Source organism: Haliotis cracherodii, unplaced genomic scaffold (genome assembly GCF_022045235.1).
Source record: "Haliotis cracherodii isolate W230 unplaced genomic scaffold, xgHalCrac1.p SCAF_9, whole genome shotgun sequence".
Taxonomy (NCBI): domain Eukaryota; kingdom Metazoa; phylum Mollusca; class Gastropoda; order Lepetellida; family Haliotidae; genus Haliotis; species Haliotis cracherodii.
In genome coordinates, this window is record NW_027266343.1 from 1,379,562 (window position 1) to 1,403,071 (window position 23,510).

Consider the following 23,510-nt stretch of genomic DNA (forward strand, 5'->3'; position numbering starts at 1 on the left):
AGGTTCTATTTAAGCAAACTTTAAATAACCCGACTGGAACCTACAGTAGAAATAATTCTGAGATTAGTTATAACTAATTAACTAATAAAAATATACCTTAATTAGTAAGAATTAATCTCAGAACTATTTCTTCCTATATATGGTATTAAGTATCTCTGTTATGTTAATGACATTTGATGTTGATGTTTTTTGTTCTTCACATTTATTTTATAAATTAATTTAGTGCAAATTGGCTGCTAAACATAAATTAACTTAGCTGACAATAATCATGCCAAATCAATTACAATTTATTCACTCAATTTGTTGTGAAAGCATGTGTCAATATAGCCATTTTTGTTAGAATCAGGTCCTGATGTTCTATTTCAACCTTCTGCAGGAATAGTGTTCCAAATTTATTAGAGTTGATGTAATAAAAAACACGTTGAGCCTCCCCCTCCCCCCATCCACACACACACACACACACACACACACCCACACACACACTGTTTTTTTTAAGTTAACCTTTAAAAGAACCTGTTAAAAAGTACGAACACACGATTACGTTGAAGTCAAGTAATGACCGTTTCAGATGTTCCGAATGAACACACTCTGATATTATTTACAAGTCGATAACTTACCACTCTACCATTGGTAATGAGGACCTCAGATTCAAAGAAAGTCAAGCTTACGTATATAATTGTCTGTTTTGCTAGACTTCAACGCATGTGCCAAGATGTATCATATCACGATTTGTTTCCCCGAACAAGCAATCGGCTCGCTAAAACAGCCGAGTGGTCCCGAGTGATGCTAGCAGACGGCTATTTCCTCTTCCGGTTTCCGACTCAATCAACGTGGAAAGACTTTATGTTGCAGTTCTCATTCATACTCGGCGTTGAAGATTAGCCGACAAGTAAGAATTATTTTTGTGCAATTTTCCCCGTATTCAACAAGAAAGTAATCCATTTTGTCACAAAATTCAAATTCTGTTATGTTATTAGCGTGACTATACGGCCCGATCGCTGATTGTGACAGTGGTCAGTCACTACATAGTCTTACATGGATGTCGATAGGTAGAACAGCTGTTCTTGTAAGCCGATAATTTAATTCGTTACAGGACATTTGTTATCAATTCATTTGTCTGCACAATAACATATGCTTGCATTTATCGCGGGCTCAAACTATAGGCCGCGTGCATTTTAGTTTGGCTATCTGAGAAGAAGATGTGTTCAGTCTCGGGGTTGCGTTCCTTGGGGTACGTTTTTGTCACTCTGTAAACATGAATGCATGCTACTTTTTTAATATACATTTTTCATATAATTTTACAGATCAGTTAGTATAGGTATCACGTTATTGGTGTAGGATTATATCCTAGGCAAGATTTGCAGCAGTATGGTTCCAATCCTATACTTCAGCTCTGAAATAATCCACTGTTTTACATAGTGAAGATATTCCAAACATTGAGGGCCTTCATGGTCGGATTGAGACTGGCTCCAGGGTCTAGGTCTAGTGGATAGAGTGTCTGCCTGGTCAGCAGAACGTCAGTGGTTTGATCCCCGGCTGTGTCATCCAAAACATGTCCCTATTTAAGTCCAATGATCTAAGGACAAGTTTAAACCCCCTTTCAAATGATCTAACCCCCTTTAGTGATTGTTTATGATGTGTGTGAAATGTGTCTGATCAAAGTCAATTTTCAGGCTCATTAATTTTATTTCATCAGCCCGTTCATTATACTAGCAGACAGTAAAACATGCCGCCATTTTCAGAACTACGCTATTTCAGATAAGTAACAGAGATTAGATGTGCAATTTGTCATATTGTGACTGGATAGTAACATAGAAAATATGTGCATGGTAATGGGAAAAGTGGTTGTGGTATTCCTGGATGTAAGCAGCAAGGTTTGATCATGCTGATGTGTGTCAAATTATCCAAACCAATTTACTTTGGTTACTAGCTGATTTTTCTTTCCACTATATATCTATTATGATGTTCTTGACCATATGACGTGTATCATAAATGGTCATATTTAAATATTATGTTTATGCTGTAACAGCTGCAGTGATGATCAGGAAGAGAGCATGGCGTCGTACACAGACAGCATGGGAAGATGCTAATTGTATGAACCACCTGTTCATCTGTCTCACTCAATCAGTTACAGGCTTCAGTGATATTTGCTGGAGTATTAATGACTGTCATGACATCAATTCTCTAACTGCGTTCATACAGGTTGCAATAATAAGGCTGGAATATTTCTTACTGCAGCATTTAACAACAAACAGGACAAATAAATTTACAAACAAACAATGTGATGTATATATATATATTAATTAGATTAATTATTAGATCTTCATTCAAATTTTACAAACATATGAGGAGGCAGGCATTTTTAAAAAATATTTTTAAAACCAGTTATTCAGAGGATGTGAGCACTAACTGTCGATGGATATTCAGATGAAGCATGAAAGATGAAAAGAATACATGTATCATGGTATTCAATTCATGGGAACCTGTGCCCAGTCACGCCGCAGTGTAACACATATTTTAGAAGGTTATGTTACCTTTATGTCTATTCTTCAGTCACTTAATTGCCATTAATTATGCATCCAGAGAATACCTATATGAGCTGGAATAATGGACATTATTATTACAGAGCTCCAGATAACTTTTTGAGCAATTGAGTTTTTACTCTAGGGTTTCTATTTTAATTGGGTTATTACATTTTCATTGGGTAAGCAATATTTTTCACTCATCTATTCATTACTCTATTGGTTTTTTTCCAAAATTAGTGAACATTTTATGATTTAAAAAAAAAGAAATAATGTTTTAGATGTACATAATTGTTCTAAATATACAGCTTTGACTGGGAAAGTGAATGAGCTCGTGATTGGAAATTAGCTCCTTTGTTCGCATGCTGAAAAGCTTCATTGGGTATTTACAGGTGCTGTTTTTATACATTTGAGTTTTTCATTTAATGCATGTGTTTCTGTACATAAGTTATTTGAAAGTTATTTGGTTTTGAATATTTTGGGGGTATTTTGCGCAAATACTATGCTTATCTGTAGCTCTATGATTGTTGTTGTTGTTGTTGTTGTTGTGTCATGCCAACTCAGTGTCAACAGATATTTTCCAAATATTGACATGCTTTTAATCAAGGTGCTCAAATGATTTGATGCATATCTTGACGTAAGATCCGTTTTATCACAGTATAGATTTTGATTTAATATGGATTAGATCATCTTGACTGGGAGCTGCCATTTTGTTTGATGCAAATGCAAGTGATGTGAGAGGCGGAACCTGACGAGGGATGCATAAAATCCCATGTACCCCTCATGATCCTGCTACAATGAATTTATCTTACCAACATGTTTAAAAAAAGACATTGTAGAAGAATTCAAACAAATTCAAAATTGATAAAAATCAGCTGTTCTATTGAGCTGTCCGGGTTGGTTTCCATTGACTAAGGAGAAGCGTACAGCATTATGCTTTGAAGCGGGGTATAAGGGATTTATTCTGTGTCTCATAAATCCACATGCAGCCTGAATATGCTCAGGGCGGGGTATAAGAGATTTATTCCCCCAATGAGTAATTTTTTCCCCTCCAAGGAAGGTTACACAGTATTTTATCAAGGACACGTGGACCACTCAGATCTCATCCTTCTGACAAGGAGGTATGATAATATATGTTATACTACCACAGAATGGAGTATTTCATCAACTACAGTAACATGAGAACACAGCTATATTATTCATCTGTATGTAGGATCAATAAAATGATGTGACATGGAATGTTTGGTAGTGAAACAGGCACTGAGGCAGATATGAAATTAATATATTATCACATGGCCTTACATTTTTCCTTATTTTTTTCAGAATGAAGATGTTAAAACACAAACACCAGTCTTTCCTAGTAGAGCTTGCTGTGAGGTTGGCCTTATTTGTTGTATACTGGTAAGTGTTTCTCCTCTACAATTAAAATGGGTGGTGGTGTCGTCTTGTGGTTCAAGTATTTGCTTGTCATGCCGACCCTTGAAGAGCCGGGTTAGAATAGGTTTTCCACAACCCATACTTGTCATAAGAGGTGACTGTGCTTGTCATAAGAGGCAACTAACAGGATCGGGTTGTCAGGCCTGCTTTCTTGACAGATGCATGTCATTGCATCCCAATTGCGTAGATCAATGTTCATGATATCATTCACCTGTTCACTGTATTGTCAGGATTTACAGACCAGTGTCATATGGCAAGAATGTGGTTGGTTTGATTTGGTTTTTTAACGCCGCGGTCAGCCATATTCCAGCTATATGACGGCGGTCTGTAAATAATCGAGTCTGGACCAGACAATCCAGGGATTAATGTCATGAGCATCAATCCACGCAATTGGGATCCATGACATGCATCAACCAAGTCAGTGAGCCTGACCACCCGATCCCGTTAGTCGCCTTTTACGACAAGCATAGTCACCCATTACTGCAAGCATGGGTTGCTGAAGACCTATTCTACCCCGCTTACTTTAGAGGTACTTTAGTGGACAAGTAGGGGGAACTTAGACACAATCTTTGAAAATGTTTTTCATGCACATCGTGCTTGGAGACATAAATATTAGGTTGCATTTTGCAATAATAGGTTGCACTGGTGCATGTTTTATATCATCTTCCTGGGGCAAGAGAGTTAACTGACTTTAAAAGTCAAGTTTCCACCCTTGCCGAACTAGGCTGGAATTCCTGGGCTCGATCGTAGCGCCACCAGTGGCTATTACGAGTTATGTCCTTTCTATGCTTCTCCTATTGACCAATCAGATTCAACCTCTTGTAACACTTGCATTTGCTTCAAACTAAACGGGCGCCCAGTCAAGATGATCTGATTGATAATCAAGATCTATATTGTGATAAAACAAGTCTTACATCGCGAAGTGCATCAAATTACGTGAGAACCTTGATTAAAAGCATGAAAAGATTTAGAAAATATCTGCTGACAACGAGTTAGCGGTGCACATGCTTTGCAAATCCTGCAGTCGACCGAAATCTGCAAGACACATTACGAACCGGATTTCTATTTCAGTGTGCGATTTTGATTGGACTCTGCATAGACTCGTTAGTCCAGCCAAAATGTAACTCCATAATACCAGCCTAGTTTGGCAAGGGTGGAAACTGGACTTTTATAATCAGTTAACTCACTTGCCTCGGGAAGATGGTTTTATATAGGCGAGTTGATCCCTTGGAGATGATTGGAGCATTAGTCAGATGTTGCAATGAAGAGATGTGTCTGTGTAACAAAGAATCTTGAAGTCCTCCTTGGCCATGACAGGCAGGTAGTGGAGGTCCCCATGGACGTGTCTTGATAATATACTCACTGCCAGAAGAGACGCGAACCGTAAACATATATAGAAGTATGTACCAGACCTCCTGGGTTATTACATTTTTCATTGGGTAACCAATATTTTTTCACTCATCCATTCATCACTCTATTGGGTTTTTTTCAAAATGAGTAAGCATTTTGAGATTTAAAAAAAAATGAAGTAATATTTTAGATTTATATAACATTCTAAATATACACAACTGATATAGGCTTGACACGTGCTGTTTTCAAACAATTTTCAATTCAATGCATGCGTTTCTGTACGCAAGTTAATTGAAAGTAACTGGGTTTTGAATAATTTGATGGGTATTTTATTCAGATACACAGCTTAACTGCAGCTCTGTGTACTTTAAGAAGAGATGTTTCCAATGTGTACCAATTAATGACAAAACTAACAATCAGTCAGGTGTTACCACAGTGTCTATATTCTTATCCCGATATGCTGCACATGATTTCCAAACTTTCACACTAATCCTGCATAAGACAAATAATGCATCTCGAGTCATGGATCATTGACGTCACATATGATGCGTTCATGAGTGTCGGTTCACACAACATATCAGTCTGTTTGTTTATTCTTCAAACCAATCTAATATCTCTTGAATATGAGTAATTCTTCGTGTATTAACCAACATATATGGTATTCGTGGTCTTTTGTAGGTGAACATATTCACTTAGATTACAAATCTTTCATCAGTTTGATGAGGGTGATGTAAAATTGCTGTTAAATCCTGTCTTATATATTGTTTTATGTGCAACTTGACATTGTTCTGAAGTTTGCATTTGATACAGTGTTTGATGTCCAAAAATGTCATGACCCAGTGGCGAGGAAGGCACTGTGAAGAGTTGCATCCCCTTGCCCACGTGTCATTAGTTCCTGTGTCACATGTGATTACAGACAGAGAGGAAGCAGTTCAAACCTGTTTCCAGTTCACATCAATGACTGAATCTTATAGAGCAACAGCTCTTATCATTTTAATGATCGACATCTCCATACATCAGTACGAAAGAATTGAGTAAAAAAGCAGTCAACCTGACATACTTGAACGCTCTGCCTCACTACCTGTAGTTCTAGGATTTGCTTGACAGTGAGTCGCTTTGAACATATCGAGGATGTCAGCATTTTCGCAATTGGTTGGATGGGCATGATGGGGGTACATCTCAAAACTTTACATATTAATGTTTTGAACTTTTGAACTGCTCCCTAACATGATTAAGCTTTCACAGTGAAGATGCTCACATAGAATCCAATCTCATTGGAATTTTAGAGGGTTTTATTTAAATAGATTAAGATTTATAACAAGTTTTATCAACAGAGCTGTGTATTTGTTTAAAATACTTCCAAAAAACCACCATAACCCAATTATTTTTGAGTTGCTTGCATACAAATGCGCACGTTGTTTGAAAACCAAGTATGATGACACTTGTAATACAATGACACTGTGAGTAATTATCATATATCGCCTCGCCTCGCCTCGCCTCACCTCACCTCACCTCACCTCACCTCACCTCACCACCTCACCTCACTTCCACATCCACATGGGCCTTAGGGTCAGATTCAACAGTGTATTGGAATGACATCACACTAGAAACAATCTCCATTATTATGATAAATAATGTGAGCCCATTTGCAACCTAACTTCATTTTGAGGCTCACATAATTACTTCCCTTCATTTAGAAGTATCTTCTGAGAAATGTTGTACATTATGATGCAGTTGGTTCAATCATCCAAACACAGTGTACCAGATGCTGCTATTGTTATAAATACTAGTGATTAACCTGGCACTGTGCACACTTAACACGTGTTCAGCTATTGACAGAAGTTTCTAGGTTAAATTTTGTTGACTCCAGGATCAGCAGAAGTATTGTGACACCTGCAGTAATTGCCCCGGATTCAATGACACAGCTAGTTTCACATTCTGTAATGTGGTAATCAGGAACATAATGGGAAATTTGTTTGCATTGATAAAGTGATGCATTTTGTCTGACATATTGGAGTATATTGTCATGTCAGGATCACTGCACATGGGCGGAAACAATGACATTTACGTAGGCGGATCAGGAGGGGCCAGAGGGGTACGGATTCCAGAGCTCCAGATAAGCTGTGTATCTGCATAAAATACGCATCAGAAATGCAGAAATATGCAGTAAAATAAAATCCAAGCGTGTCACATATGCAACGAACATTACAGATACACTACAAAAATTAAATTTGTGCGTATCATCAAAATATTGTGGAGTAACCCTGCATATTCGATTAGCAAATCAGCAACTTATTTTGAAATTAAAAACGGGCATTCCATCAACCCTGCCAAACTCCACGATAACAGTTACATCATGATCATTTGCCATCACACTTTCTTGTGGAAGTATCGCGGTATTGTTTTTAAATATTTAACTTAAATACCCACATGTGTAAAAACTAGTGGGTAACAGAAATTTGAATACCCAGATAGAATTACTGATATCCAATGATTTTAAAATGCATGGGTAAAATACCCTCAACACCAAAAGCTTATCTGGAGCTCTGGATCCACAACCCCATTTGAAAGTATGTTGTTGTAGGTAAATTTGGGAGCCTTTCATTTCTGCGCCCTGTAACCGAGTTAGCGCTATTTTGAAGGGCGCAATAGCCAGGGAACACTGCAGTAAAATTATCTGAGAGAGGATTTTGATATTCTGGACCCCACCCTTTTAATGCTGGATCCACCTTAGTATAAAAGCTCACAATAAACAACATGTCCTTTTGTGAAGACAGCAACCAGTGTTTGAAGTGCAATAAATTCCCAGGCTGCCATCAGGACCCACCGACTTTAGAAACCACAGGCCCTGACTACACTTGCCGGGCCCTCATTTATACAACAGCAGCTTATTGTGACAAATACATCAACACCTACTTTACTGCAGGCCCTGACTACACTTGCCGGGCCCTCATTTATACAACAGCAGCTTATTGTGACAAATACATCAACACCTACTTTACTGCAGGCCCTGACTACACTTGTCGGGCCCTCATTTATACAACAGCAGCTTATTGTGACAAATACATCAACACCTACTTTACTGCAGGCCCTGACTACACTTGTCGGGCCCTCATTTATACAACAGCAGCTTATTGTGACAAATACATCAACACCTACTTTACTGCAGGCCCTGACTACACTTGCCGGGCACTCATTTATACAACAGCAGCTTATTGTGACAAATACATCAACACCTACTTTACTGCAGGCCCTGACTACACTTGCCGGGCACTCATTTATACAACAGCAGCTTATTGTGACAAATACATCAACACCTACTTTACTGCAGGCCCTGACTACACTTGCCGGGCACTCATTTATACAACAGCAGCTTATTGTGACAAATACATCAACACCTACTTTACTGCAGGCCAAAACTACGAGCCAAACACAAGATCTCCTTGCCACGGTCCTATGAGCAGGCTTTTTTTCGAATATTGACAGCAAATGATATAATTCAATTGAACTGCTATCACCCCATACTATATCATGGAATTCCAAGTGGTGTTATTGTAAGGTGATTTGTGGGTGTAGTTCAAAAGTTGAAATATTCGCTGAAGCGTTTTAGGCCAGGGGTAGACATTCACATGAATTTAGTGATGCATTAATTTCCAGATTTACAGTATCTCAGGGTTTTACAAGACTATATTCTATGCAATACAAGTACAAATAATACGCACCTGTAGTCCATTGGCCCACAGACAGGTGAAGCAGGCTGTCATTGGATCATTATTCCAAACCAAGGTAAATTCAATCATGGCTGTAGATGTTACAACTTCATTAAAATTTACTCTGATGCTTCAAGATCCGAGGTCTTGTCAGGTGAACATGGAAAGAACTTTGACCTCCCAATCTAAATGAAGGATGAGTTGGTTGTTGAGCTAATCGGGGCACGGGTGGCAGTCATTTCATTTTTTTATTCGCTGTACAGAATCCCTTGGGCACGCCAGAAACATTTGTTGGTGGGTTCAAATCCAGGTTTGTATGTTTCTAGGTTTGCCAGCACCATACCAACGCTTGTGTGTTTCACTGAAGTGGTAAACGTCTGAGACCTGCATCACTTCCACCTTTCCTCCCACATTAAGCTGACTACACTGTGATATAACTGGAATACTGATCAAAGAGGCGTTAAACCCAACTCACTCAATCACTTACTCAGCCAATCAGTAGTCATCCTTCTAAGACTTTACCACCCCTCTTAGGAATAGGAATTATATTCTTGTGAATCAATGTCAGTAAAAACATCAGAGTGAGTGAGTGAGTGAGTTTGGTTTTACGCTGCTTTTAGCAATATTCCAGCAATATCACGGCGGGGGACACCAGAAATGGGCTTCACACATTGTACCCATGTCGGGATTCGAACCTGGGTCTTCGGCGTGACGAGCGAACGCTTTAACCACTAGGCTACCCGACCGCCCCAAAAAACATTAGTACACATACATCAAATAAATAGCTTGTCAGTAAATCAGAGAGGCGACTAACGGGATTGGGTGGTCAGACTCGCTGACTTGGTTGATGCATGTCATCATATCCCAATTGCTTGGATCGATGCTCATGATGTCAATCACTATATTGTCTGGTCCAAACTTGAATATTTACAGACCGCCGTCATAGCTGGAATATTGCTGAGTGCGGCGTTTAACAACAAACAAACAAGCAAACAAACAGAAGATCAGTTTTCTTGCCTAATGTCAGCTGTTAAATTTACTAATTAAAACATCTCGTTATGTTCTTCCGTGTAGCTGTGGAAACCTGAAACTAACCATTGACGTGCACTGGATGTCATTAGCATTATGCATGGCTTTGTGATCAATGGTTTGTGCCTGAGGATATTTCACAGTAAACATGGTTAAATATTTATGGTTCCGGTAATCGATGCCTCTGTGTGCAGAAACAATTAGCATGTTAATGTTTTGTACTTTTCACATGCATATAGGCAAGAATCTGCATGATCTTGTAGTGAATTAATGTACGTCATTAACCACAATGATTTTAGTGTTTTTTTATGACATTCTTTGATACTTTATCAAACAATGTGACCAAATAAACCCAGTATATATAAACATTTTCATAAAGAAAACAGTGTGATTAATGATGTTAGTCAATTCACCAGATAAGAATCTCTGAATGTCCAACATTATTATTGTGAAATAGTCCATCGATAGTGACATATTTTAACGGGTCTTTTTGTGTGCAATGTTTAAACTTTGAATATGCTGTTATGTGTACAGTAAGTCTGACATTCCGAGACCGCCTCTGTGGTGTAGTGGTACAGCGTCCTCCCGGAGAGTGGAAAGTCTGGGGTTCGACCCCTGCCGTGTCATACCAAAAGACGTTAAAAGATGGTACTTGTTGTTACCCTGTCTGGCGCTCAGCATTAAGGGGCTAAAACAAGGACTGGTCAGCTCAGAGTCAGTATACTGTGTCTGAGTGAGGTATTCATGTTAAACTGCGGCATGGTATCTCAGTGAGCTAGCACTTTAAATCGGCATCAGTCCGGACTAGTACAAGCAGCCACACACACACACACACACACACACACACACACACACACACACACACACACACACACACACACACACACACACACAGACACACACACACACACACACACACACACACACACACACACACACACACACACACGTGCTATATAAGTGCAATAATCTTGGACGCGACTTTAAACCCAATTTTACCTCACCTGACATTCCGAAAGAAATGTCTTACATTAAATAGATGTTTCAATATTTGAGGTGGGAGATGACTCACTCTGGTAACATGCATAATACCAGAGCTCAAGATCAGCTTTTGGTTCTTTGGGTATTTTACCCAGGGGTTTGATCTTGATTGGGTAGCCACAATTTTTACAGGGTATTCACATTGTGCTTTTAATTGGCATCTATCAGTATGTTTGTCACACAAGCTTTCCTGAATGTAACTGTCGGTAAGTGAATCTTTTGTAATTGGCTGTTACACTGTCATGTTATCTAACAGTTGTAACATATGCAACAGTTTTATCTGATAGTTATATTATATGCAATAATTATGTTTCAATTGCATAGTATAGTTTGTGTTGAGTGTTTGTGATGTCTGCAGCAGCAGCTGGCAATTATGTGCAGTGACATCTGCATGTCATGGTGGTCACTGGCAACTGGAATAGATGTATATCAGGAGTCCTGTAACAATATGTAACAGGGAGTTGCGCCCACCTTCCAACCATGGGATAAATGCATAGTGTGACATAGGATAAGTTTAAATATTTGTAAATTTTACTATAATTTATATATTTTTTATACTTATCCTATCTCACACACTATATTCCCACCCGTCCATCCTCGCATCACAATTCCTCTAGCCTATTTAGCCCAATCTCCCTGAGGCAAGGGAGTTAACTGACTTTAAAAGTCCAGTTTCCACACTTGCCAAACTAGGCTAGAATTCCTATAAAGTACTATTGTATAAATCTTATATCACAAGTCATTTAAAAATTGACTTCGGTATTTTTTGTGTTTATGAACATATTAACATTAAAACCTTGGTGCAAAGAATGAAATTCATGTGGCAGATTTACACAAAATGCACACCGTTTTTACGTTTCTAACTCCATGAACACAAACACATAATGAAGTCAGTTGTTTTGAAAAAATATGTCAACACTAATAAATTATTAGACTGCTTATTTAATCATCAACACAAGAAACTGTGACAATAATACAAGGTCAGTGAAATGTGCAACACAGGCCTCGCTCATGCTATTTTCACCCAATCAGGAAACAGCAGTCAGTTAGTGGGCATGGCCTAAAATTTTTCTGGTTAGCCAATCAAATATCACAGTATAAAAAAAATATTTTATAGAAGAGGATTTCAATTAGAAAATCAACCATTGACGTCCTGAACTTTGTGTGTATTCTAACCAGACTAGAAATATCTACACCCAGTCTACAGTTAAATGTTATGATGCAAATAGCCATGTGTTCTGTGTCCCACAAGATTCACAAAGAAAATTATTCGCATCTATTTTCAATTTGTGTGCAGTTTTTGGTTGTTGTTTTTTGTTTAAAGTCGCACTCAGCAATATTCCGGCTATATGACTGCAGTGTGTAAATGATCAAGTCTGGACCAGACAAACCAGTGATTGATAGCAGCTACGAATTAAGTACCGATGACATGCATCAACCAAGTCAGTGAGCCTGACAACCCGATACCATTAGTCGCCTCTGATGACAAGCATGGGTTCCCGAAGACCTAGCATCTACATACTGTTGACAGGAAGTCCTGTGTAAATGGTGTATTGCGTCAGGTAAAGAAGGGGACATGGCAACCTCCTTCATCTGTAGGTACTTGGGGACAATACATTCATGTGAGGTGGGTGTCTGCAGGTGAGGCGGGTGTATGCAGGTGAGGCGGGTGTATGCAGGTAAGGTGGGTGTATGCAGGTGAGGCAGGTGTGTGCAGGTGAGGTGGGTGTATGCAGGTGAGGTGGGTGTGTGCAGGTGAGGTGGGTGTATGCAGGTGTATGCAGGTGAGGTGGGTGTGTGCAGGTGAGGTGGGTGTATGCAGGTGAGGCAGGTGTGTGCAGGTGAGGCAGGTGTTTGCAGGTGAGGAAAAGCCTTGGAGTTTTTCCACTTTTATCAACATATGTTGATATATTTCATATCAAAAGACACTCAGGTGAGACTGTTTACAGAAGCATTTCTTTACTTCCAGGATCACTGATGATGCTGTTCCCTTTGAGAGGAAGATTCAGCCGGAGGAGATGTGGTTGTATCGATTCCCCAAAACTCCCAGCTACTACCCGGGATATTTGTTATGGGTAGAGTTCTGTTTGACACTAGCGGTGCCTGTTTGACACTAGTGGTGCTTGTTTGACACTAGCAGTGCCTGTTTGACACTAGTGGTGCCTGTTTGCTCTAATTTCTTAAAAAACTACTATTATGAGAGCATTTCATACCTTCTCTGCCTTTGGTTTCAAAGGGTAGTTTGGACAATGAATAGGCATGAATTTTCCCAAATGTCATGACTATACACGCTAACCAAAAGGGAATTCCCTTGACTGTGCGCTTCTGTGGGTGTGGCTTAATTTTGTACGTTCATTGGGAAATGAATGCAAGCGTATGTGACCAATTCAGCTAATCATGCAGGAATTACAATGAACACAACAAATATTTACACTTTTTAGTGATATTACTGTTATATTGGGAACTATATTGGTCAGGTGGTCAGGTGGTCAGGTGGTCAAGCGGCCAGGTGGTCAGGCGGTTGGGTGGTCAGGTGGTTTGGAGGTTGGACTGTCTCTATGGTCAAGTGGTAGAGAGTCCGCCCGGAGAGCAGACCACCTCCATGGTCTAGTGGTAGAGTGTCAGCCCGGAGTGCTGAAGGTCCAGGGTCCGATTTGATCCCAGGCCGCGTCCTACCAACAGATGTTAAAAGCTTGTACTTGTTGTTACCGACCCGTGAAGATCTGGGGTAGAATAGGTCTTCAGCAACCCATGATTGCCATAAAAGGCGACTATGCTTGTTGTAAGAGGCGACTAATGGGATCAGATAGTCAGGCGCTGACTTGGTTGATGCATGTCATCGTTTCCAAATTGCTTTGATTGATGTTCATGTTGTCAATCACTGGATTGTCCTGACTCGATTATTTACAGACCCCCGTCATATAGCTGCAATACTGCTGAGTGTGGCATTAAACAGCAAACAAACAAACAAACTTGTTGTTACCCTGTCTGGCACTCGGCATAAAGGGGCTAAACAAGGACTGGTCGGCCTGGAGTCAGTATACTGTGTCTGAGTCATGATTTTAATGCTAAACTCGCGCATGTTATGTCAGTGAGCTAGCACTCTAAATCGGCAACAGTCCGGTCAAGTACTAGCAGCATTCATGCATGTCAAACCCAATTTCACCTCACCTCACCTCACCTCACCTCACCTCACCTCACCTCACCTCACCTCACCTCACCTCACCTCACCTATGCTTCTCTCTTCAGTGGACTGTGCTGGCAACTCCTGTGGTCGTGATGGGTGTATTTTATCTGGTGAGGAGGAATGCTGAAGACTTAGTGCAAGGCCTCCTGGGTAAAGTATATAGAGGATATCTCCTTTTCCCCTATCACGAGATGAGAGAAACAGGATATTTCATGAGACACATGGAATATCCTGTTTATTATATACTTTTTGTGTAGTTGTCTACCCGGAAAATAAAATTATTTCATTTCAAATGTAAAACCTTGAAATGTAAATTCGGGTCACCACCCATTGTATTTGCGACTAAAAAAGTAGTCTCATGTTTGAAAAATCTTAAAAGATATAAACAAAAGTAACAAAAAATATTTTGGGTTGCGAAAAATCGGTATCATACATATAGATATGATTATATAGAAAATCAACTTTAACAATAAATATTCTTGAAGACTTTTCTTCCTTATTGCATGTTAACAACAAGTTTTTAGTGTTGTATTTATAATAATGATGTTGCATTCATGTGCTGCTGTATTTAAGATGTGTTAATCTAACCAAATCTGTCTTCTGATGTGTTCCAGCTGTGTTCCTGTCTATATTTCTCTCGGGATCCATTACAAATTGTATAAAACTTGGTGTTGGAAGGTATGTCAAATAAATGTAAAAACATTGATGTAAGAGAAATGTTTTTATTTTGTTTCGACCTTGTAGAGTGTTTTTCGAAGAGACAGATCTTTATGAAACTAACTTTGCCTATGTCATGACATAAAGGACCTAATTTCCAGGCCTCGTCCTGACTACATTGACCGGTGTTTCCCTGAGGGGGCGGTCAGTGCCGACATGGTGTGTACCGGGAACATGCAGACCATCATTGAGGGCAGGAAGAGCTTCCCCAGCGGTCACTCGTCATGTAGGTCCACAGCTCACCTGTCAATATTGTAATGTTCAGAGGAGACTTGATGGGGATCTTGGCAGAATAGGTCGTCAGCTGTCACTCGTCATGTAGGTCCATAGCTCACCTATCAATATTGTAATGTTCAGAGGAGACTTGTTGAGGATCTGGGCAGAATGGGTCGTCAGCGGTCACTTGTCATGTAGGTCCACAGCTCATCTGTCAATATTGTAATGTTCAGAGGAGACTTGATGGGGATCTGGGCAGAATAGGTCGTCAGCTGTCACTCGTCATGTAGGTCCACAGCTCACCTGTCAATATTGTAATGTTTGGAGGAGACTTGATGGGGATCTGGGCAGAATAGGTCGTCAGCTGTCACTCGTCACGTAGGTCCACAGCTCACCTGTCAATATTGTAATGTTCAGAGGAGACTTGATGGGGATCTGGGCAGAATAGGTCGTCAGCTGTCACTCGTCATGTAGGTCCACAGCTCACCTGTCAATATTGTAATGTTCAGAGGAGACTTGATGGGGATCTGGGCAGAATAGGTCGTCAGCTGTCACTCGTCATGTAGGTCCACAGCTCCGTGTCAATATTGTAATGTTCAGAGGAGACTTGTTGGGGATCTGGGCAGAATAGGTCGTCAGCTGTCACTCGTCATGTAGGTCCACAGCTCACCTGTCAATATTGTAATGTTTGGAGGAGACTTGTTGGGGATCTGGGCAGAATAGGTCGTCAGCTGTCACTCGTCATGTAGGTCCACAGCTCACCTGTCAATATTGTAATGTTCAGAGGAGACTGGTTGGGGATCTGGGCAGAATAGGTCGTCAGCTGTCACTCGTCATGTAGGTCCATAGCTCACCTGTCAATATTGTAATGTTCAGAGGAGACTTGATGGGGATCTGGGCAGAATAGGTCGTCAGCTGTCACTCGTCATGTAGGTCCACAGCTCACCTGTCAGTATTATAATGTTCAGAGGAGACTTGATGGGGATCTGGGCAGAATAGGTCGTCAGCTGTCACTCGTCATGTAGGTCCATAGCTCACATGTCAAAATTGTAATGTTCGGAGGAGACTTGATGGGGATCTGGGCAGAATAGTCAGAAGTAAGTAATATTTTGGGCTTCAGTTAGTAGTCATTATTTTAGTCAGTGAGAAGAAACATGAAATGCAGTCAAGTTGAATCTAAACTTTGAAATCATCTCTATGTCATGCAGATCATCAGTCTGTGTACATGGTAGCATCCTTCTCCCCGAGGCCAGCATGTCCACTAGCCTATATTAAAGGGGAAGTGTACACGCAAAAATCACTTTCTTTCTTTTTCTAAACAAAACGCAATTTTAGAATTAGTTAGTATCTGTGTTTGAAAATATACACTCATTTTTTTCACAGTGAAAATAGGAAGCTCACAATAGTGTGAAAGTCATATGCCGTTATGAGGCCTTCGTTTTACGAGCGAAATAGGCCTGAGTTATCCCCCTTAGATTATGACGTAATTGGTGCCAATTCAACTGGGTCCCTGTCTATTCTCAACGCAAAAGATATCAAGGACCAGTTTGCGGTAAAAAAACATGGTCTACGACACACTCCGGCGCAGTGGTGACTCAGCATAACACAATTCTGGCTGGCATCTGAGATGCTAGAATCACAAAACTGTACCTACACCACGTGAAGCGGCTCTAACAAAGCATGATGACGTCATAATGTTTATCAATTGGCACCAATGACGTCATATTGCAAGGGACATAAGCCATGGTGTTTTTGTTATGGAAATAGAACACTTGGAAAATGTGAAAAATATAAATCGTTTTAGTGCAAAAAATATGTTAATTAAATATGATGTTTTTATATTTTTGTCTATGACACTTCTATGTTAACACTTTTAATGTGGAAAAAGTACAAGAAAAAAAGGTTCATTTCCATGTGAACTTGCCCTTTAAAGACTAGTTTCTACCATCACCACATCAACGCCATTTTTCTTGGCTCAACCCTGGTGCACGTACATCACGAGTGGTGCCCCTTGTAATGAAAAAGTGATATCCAATCAGATCATTGTTTATATCTTGGCTGGCTTCACAAAGATGGCGAGTACCTAGTTGATCAGATAACGAAAACATTTGCGATTTCATCCTTGACACAAAAACATAGACAATCGTTGGGGGGTTTAAAAGATAAAAAAGACATATTCGTGTCAACAAAGACAGCGGTAAATCACTTTCATACAAAGGTGTACCAGTCGTGGATGTTGATTTTGTGAACGTTCTCCGATTGGACTATCAATATGTGCGATAGTCCAGTCATATTTAGCACAGGAAAGTGGGCCTGGGTGGAAACACGACTTTGATATAAAGGCTAATGGACGCTCTTGCCTCAAGAAGATGAGTTACATCTGGTTATGCTTTCGTTTCATTACTGCAATTAGCGTTTTGCAAATATCAAACACTGTCTGGTTTGTTGTCTAGTTAATTTAATACAATTTAGAAATAATTTCCATGATTATGATCAACAATAAAGTTTTCATTTTCTCTTAGCAGCTTGCTATGGACATATTTCATTAATCTTGTACGATAAAAATTTGACTCACCTGATTAATGTTGAGGAAAGGATACACCATATCATTAAATAAAGAACTTGAACAGTTTTAGATTCTTATAAGACAAAATAAGCCCAAGGTCCCATCGAACTTCTCCTTTGGACATAGACATAATATTATACACACTAAGCTAAGACATAAGGTAAGTGAGTTAAATTATGATATTAAAGACACAGCAGAATGTTTAAGTGGTAAATGTGAAAATGAATATAGTTTATTCTTTGATTGTGACTTGTTTAATAAAGAAAGAGACTTTTTACTAAGATACATATCAGTATAGGTGAAAATTCACCAACTGATCTCAATTTGATATTCAATGGAATTGGGGATTTACCAGAACAAGATAACATAAAACAAATTCAATAATGTACAGAGTTATATATGTAGTACAAAGAGATTTACGCTTGTCGTAAGACGCGACTAACGGGATCGGGTGGTCAGACTCACTGACTTGGTTGATGCATGTCATCGTATCCCAATTGCGTGGATCGATGCTACTGATGTCAATCACTCGATTGTCTGGTCCAGACGGCTTATTGACAGACTGCCATCATATAGCTGGAATATTACCGAGTGTGGCGTTAAACAACAAACAAACAACAAACAAACACTCACTACCCCCATGTCTGTCTGTATGTTGCAGTCGCCTTCTCCAGCCTTGCCTTCATCGCCTTCTATGTGGCGGGGAAGTTCCACGTGTTCAGCAGCAAGGGGCGGGGGAGTGGGCTGAAGCTGTGCTGTGTGGTGCTCCCCCTGCTGTGGGCAGCACTCATCGCCGTGTCCCGCACGGCCGACTATCACCACCACTGGCAGGGTGAGGCAACATCTCAACACGCACACATTTTGTCGTTTAGGTTTTTCACATATTTTAACCTACCATTTGGGGCAGCGGGGTAGGCTAGTGGTTACCCAGTTTGATTCCCCACATTGGTACAATGTGTGAAGCCCATTTAATAGGAGTCCATGACACAACGCAGCAACGTACTATGAAAAGAAGGTAACTTATGCACAGAACTGATATCAGTTGAAGACAAAGGGAGTTAAGTCTCGGCTCCCTTACTTGACCATGCTCATTTTTTTCAAAAATATTTTTGTGTTTCAGATGTAACTGTGGGTTCGCTGGTGGGACTCAGTATAGCGTATTTAGTATACAGACAATACTACCCTCCGCTGTCAAGACAGAACTGTCATCTACCGTATACAGAAATTCCCACCACGCTTGATCTGCACACCGACTATCAAGGTCCGCTCAGGTCCCCTACTGCACCTCTCTTACCTTCACACCAAATGGACTCTGCCATGAAAACTGTGTAGCAATAGTGTAGAATTATATAGTCACTTTGTTCATGTGTTGAACTGGAGGTTCAAACGACTAGACTATGTGTGCCATGACTGCCGTCCACACGGAAACGTTTTTCATGTAGTCAACAATGACGCTGTGATAATCTGTTGTTTGATTATGATTAGGCCATGACAAATTAATTCATTCTTCATTATTTTTTTATTTCAAAATCAAGGAGCTGGTTGTAATATTTTTTTAAATGACAGGTTCTTCATAAACGTGTAAAGTCAAAATTCATTTGTTTGTTTTATGCATTGTACATTTATTATCCATGAATATTTAGACATCACGTTATGTATTTTTTTGTATTCTGTTTAGGCTTAAAAATTCATTAAACATCATTAATATATTATTGAAGTTTATGAATTAATATGCATGCCATGTCATTATCAGACACAGGTAGATTGACTTCAGTGTGAGAGCAGAGGTAGTTCTATTTGGATAAGAAGTGTTGTGATTGTGAAGAATACGTTCAGTGAGCAAATTGTTTCATGCCACAGTCAGTAATATTGCGTCCAAATCAGTCTACATTCCACCAATTTTTCAAGGTTTTCTTTGATGTTTAACATTCACATTTAAAGGGGGCCAAAACGGGTCATCATCCTGCCTCGATCTTTTAACCTACATTCCAAAGTGTGATGTACACAGTAGATACCAACAAATTTCTGAAATCACTGACTCTTTGATATATACTACACAAAAGGAGTTAAGCACCACCTAATTCTTTCATATTTCTATAGTAAGTGTATAAGTATCACAATACATGTTATATATTACTGTATAAAGTGATATGTTATATATTGCTATATTAAGTGGTGCTATGTATTGTATTACTATATATAAGTGTGACAAAGGATGATAAACATGGTGTCAAGTAAACATTTAGTAATGGAGATTCTGACTGATTGAATGTGTGCACAGTGAGAGTTACAGGGATATACTAGAGAGAATTATCTAGTCAAAGTTTCATGAACCGTTTCATACTTTTATGTCTTAATGCTACACATTTAAGTTTTAGAGGGAACTTAATCATTGTATTTCAAACTTCCAGATACCCTATCATTCACAATTGTCATGTCTATTACATCTCCATTCTATTTTGATAAATACCCTGGAACCAAATGCAAAATATATTATGGTTTTATAAGTGACGTCACCTTTGACATCTCTCCCTTCTCTTACTTTGCATACAGTGTCTTGTGCATGTGAGAGTTATTTGACTGGAGAGCTTCTAGCTTCCTGCCTTTTGAATTAGGACGAAAACAAAGCTAAGATGATAGAATGGAAATATTATACCCTGGATAATTGAGGACCATTAAGTTGAGTAAGGAAACCTCAGAATAATTGTTTCTAGTCATGGGACCACAAAAGAATTGTTCCAAAGTCACAGGTCCTCAAAATATTTGTTCCAAAGTCATGGGTCCTCAAAGCAATTTTTCCAAGGTCTTGGGTCCTCAAAACAATTGTTTGGAAATCTTTGGACACTAAAGCAATTGTTCCAAAGTCATGGGACCACAAAACAATTGTTCCAAAGTCTCGGGTCCTAAAAACAATTGTTCCAAAGTCTTGGGCCCTCAAAACAATTGTTTGGAAATCATGGGACACTAAAGCAATTGTTCCAAAGTCATGGGTCCTTTAAACAATAGTTTGGAAATCATGGGATACCTAAACAATTGTTCCGAAGTCATGAGACCACAAAACAATTGTTCCAGAGTCACGGGACCACAAAACAATTGTTCCAAAGTCTTGGGTCCTCAAAACAATACTTTGGAAATCATGAGATAACTAAACAATTGTTTCAAAGTAATGGGACGCAAAACAGTTGTTCCGAAATCATAGGACACCAGAACAATTGCTTCAAAGTCATGGGTCCTCAAAACAATTGTTTAGAATTCATGGGACACCGAATAATTGTTCTTGGCCATGAGTCACAAAACAATTTTCTTTACTCACATTCCGTGGCCAATGAGCTTGTTACTCTGTGGGGACACACGCTAATGTCATGACTATTGTGATCACGTTTATGTTTGTTTGTTGAATGTATACTTAACATGATTACTTATTATGCTTATTCCAAAAGGAGCACATGTGACGTCAGCACTTAATAATTGTTCAACTTGAAGTTTACACGATATACAGCTTTTCCATTGGACGAGAGGTCGGTCACATGACAGTGAAACTGATGTTCATAAGTGTATGAACGACACATTTTGACTGTATTCTTGAAATGACAAACCAGTAACAGACTACTTCCACATTCCTTGGGCAACCCCTAGGACATGCCCAGCACAAATACATACAGAAGCATTATTTCTATTCATACATCCTTTAATATTGATGGGTACAATTTGTGAAGCCCATTTCTGGTGTCCCCTGCTGTGATATTGCTGGAATATTGCTAAAAGCGGCGTAAAACCATACTCACTCACTCAGTTTAATATTGAACTTAGCATTTTAGCATACACTGGGATAAGTCAGAGAGTTTGACTGAACGTCCGTTCACGAATATCCTCGCTACGACCCATTATAGTGAATGAAATGAATAAATGCGCATCCAAACTGTGGACTCGATCTGTGTCTACACTGACTAGTGAAAGCCGACAGCAATCTATAAATTTACCTAAGTATCTATTTGGCACATTGTTTCAGTCACCTTGCTATGATCGGCCAATTGATCAATGGTGACAAACACTTCTAATCTCCACAGGTTCATTAACAACTTCAAAAATCTCTCCCGTCATTGATCATGTCGGCCATTTTGACATCTTGTATTTGATGTACTGGTAAATGTATTACGATGCGCTGTTACAGTGACTCACTGACGAGGTTCTTAGGGATCATGTAATGATATTGTTTGGATCTATTTGTTATAACCAAACTACAAGAGATGTTCCCTGCAGAGCAAGTTGAACATACATATGCTCATATCACCTCTCCTTTTGAGGAACTATTTTATTCCACATTACAGCTGGTTGTTGTATGGCTGTCAGTGTAAACATGAAGTCACACATACTAATTGAAATTGTGTACGACATCCCTCGAGGTGTAAAGTACCGATATAAACAATTATAAGAATTGTCTTTAACTTTGTGAGTTCATTGGAGTAGGAACCTTCAGTATGGGCCAAACTGTAAGAACGTTGGAACAATGTTTGGCCCCCACTCTGCAAAGGTTCATACCCCAAAGAACCCACACAAAGTGAAAGTCAGTTCTTATAGTTTTTTAATGTCACTATTTTTATGTAGGCCTAGATCTATACACAGTTTTATTTAGTATGTGACTTCATGTTTACACTGACAGCCATACAACAATCAGCTGTATCACAGAATAAAATAGTTCCTCAAAAAGAGAGGTAACGTGAGCATATGAAAAATGGATATTGGGCTGTGCCAAAAACTAAGGATGCTTATCATACTAAAACCAAACTTGTTAACTTTGTCAGATTCCATACCCCAAAATGGCGATTCCAAGACAGAAGGGTCAGTTTTGCCTGTTTGAAGACGAGAGGAAAAAGACAGAGGTGCTTTATATGTACTCTTTGAAATTGAATCTTTTAATCAGTGGGAGTAATTATACCGGTAATGATTCAGTGAATTTCTTCTGTTATTAGTGGCATGTATTTCATCACAAAGCTTTTAACCTGCGGTATATATTACTTCATATTATTTGGGCCGAACACTTTGAGTTGGTGAGGTGAAATGAGGATTGCACTTTTATTGCATGCATATGTGTGGGTGTGGGTGTGGGTGTGGGTGTGGGTGTGGGTGTGGGTGTGTGACTGCTTGTTCATGTCCAGACTAATGCCGATTTTATTGTGCTAGCCTGCCTCTCTGGTCTTGTGGTAGAGTGTCCGCCTGGAGAGCGAAATGTCCAGGGTTCAATCCATGGCAGCGTCATACAGTAAGACGTTAATAGATGGTACTTGTTGTTACACTGCCTGGTGCTCGACATTAAGGGGCTGGTCAGCTCGGAGTCAGTAAACTGTGTGTGAGTGGGGTATTCATGTTAAACTGCAGCATGGTGTCTCAATGGGCTAGCACTATAAATCGGCATCTAAGGTGTCTTTGTATTTCTTGGAGCGACCATTTTGTTGTCAGGGAAACACATTATGTTTCATTACATTGCTGAGCATTAAGGCTGTCTATATTCATTTATATACATATTTAACTTTTCCTAAGTTAGTGTGATTCTTATTGAGAAAATGGATAGAAAAATGTGCATGTTTACATATTTCTTTCAATTTCTAACATGAAACAATATTCCATTGATGACATCATACAGTGCTATGATGTCATAGTTGAAAAAATGTTGTGGCAGTACTCTTAAACACAATTACCATAACAGGGATAGAAATTAACCAAGAAAGACCACTAGT

At 39.4% G+C, this 23,510-nt stretch overlaps 1 protein-coding gene across 2 annotated transcripts; it reads left to right on the forward strand.

Annotated features, from left to right (window-relative positions):
- The first annotated feature begins 819 nt into the window (after window positions 1-819).
- LOC139452314 (phospholipid phosphatase 5-like) lies at window positions 820-22,853 on the forward strand. 2 transcript variants are annotated; one of them, XM_071233745.1, is made up of 9 exons: window positions 820-889; window positions 3,846-3,923; window positions 13,059-13,164; window positions 14,339-14,426; window positions 14,891-14,954; window positions 15,095-15,219; window positions 18,437-18,607; window positions 18,896-19,036; window positions 22,578-22,853. In XM_071233745.1, the coding sequence occupies exons 2-9, from the start codon at window positions 3,847-3,849 to the stop codon at window positions 22,631-22,633; spliced, it is 828 nt and encodes a 275-aa protein (XP_071089846.1). In that variant the 5' UTR covers window positions 820-889; window position 3,846; the 3' UTR covers window positions 22,634-22,853. The 2 variants fall into 2 exon arrangements, with proteins under 2 accessions (XP_071089846.1, XP_071089845.1); XM_071233744.1 differs by lacking the exon at window positions 22,578-22,853 and having other exon boundaries at window positions 18,896-19,305.
- The last annotated feature ends 657 nt before the right edge of the window (window positions 22,854-23,510 follow it).

Bases quoted from the DNA above. Each gene is read 5' to 3' on its own strand.
- LOC139452314 (XM_071233744.1), top strand. From the start codon at position 3,847: ATGAAGATGTTAAAACACAAACACCAGTCTTTCCTAGTAGAGCTTGCT. The intron at 3,924-13,058 runs GTAAGTGTTTCT...CTTTACTTCCAG, and splicing joins GCCTTATTTGTTGTATACTG to GATCACTGATGATGCTGTTC. The intron at 14,955-15,094 runs GTATGTCAAATA...CCTAATTTCCAG, and splicing joins ATAAAACTTGGTGTTGGAAG to GCCTCGTCCTGACTACATTG.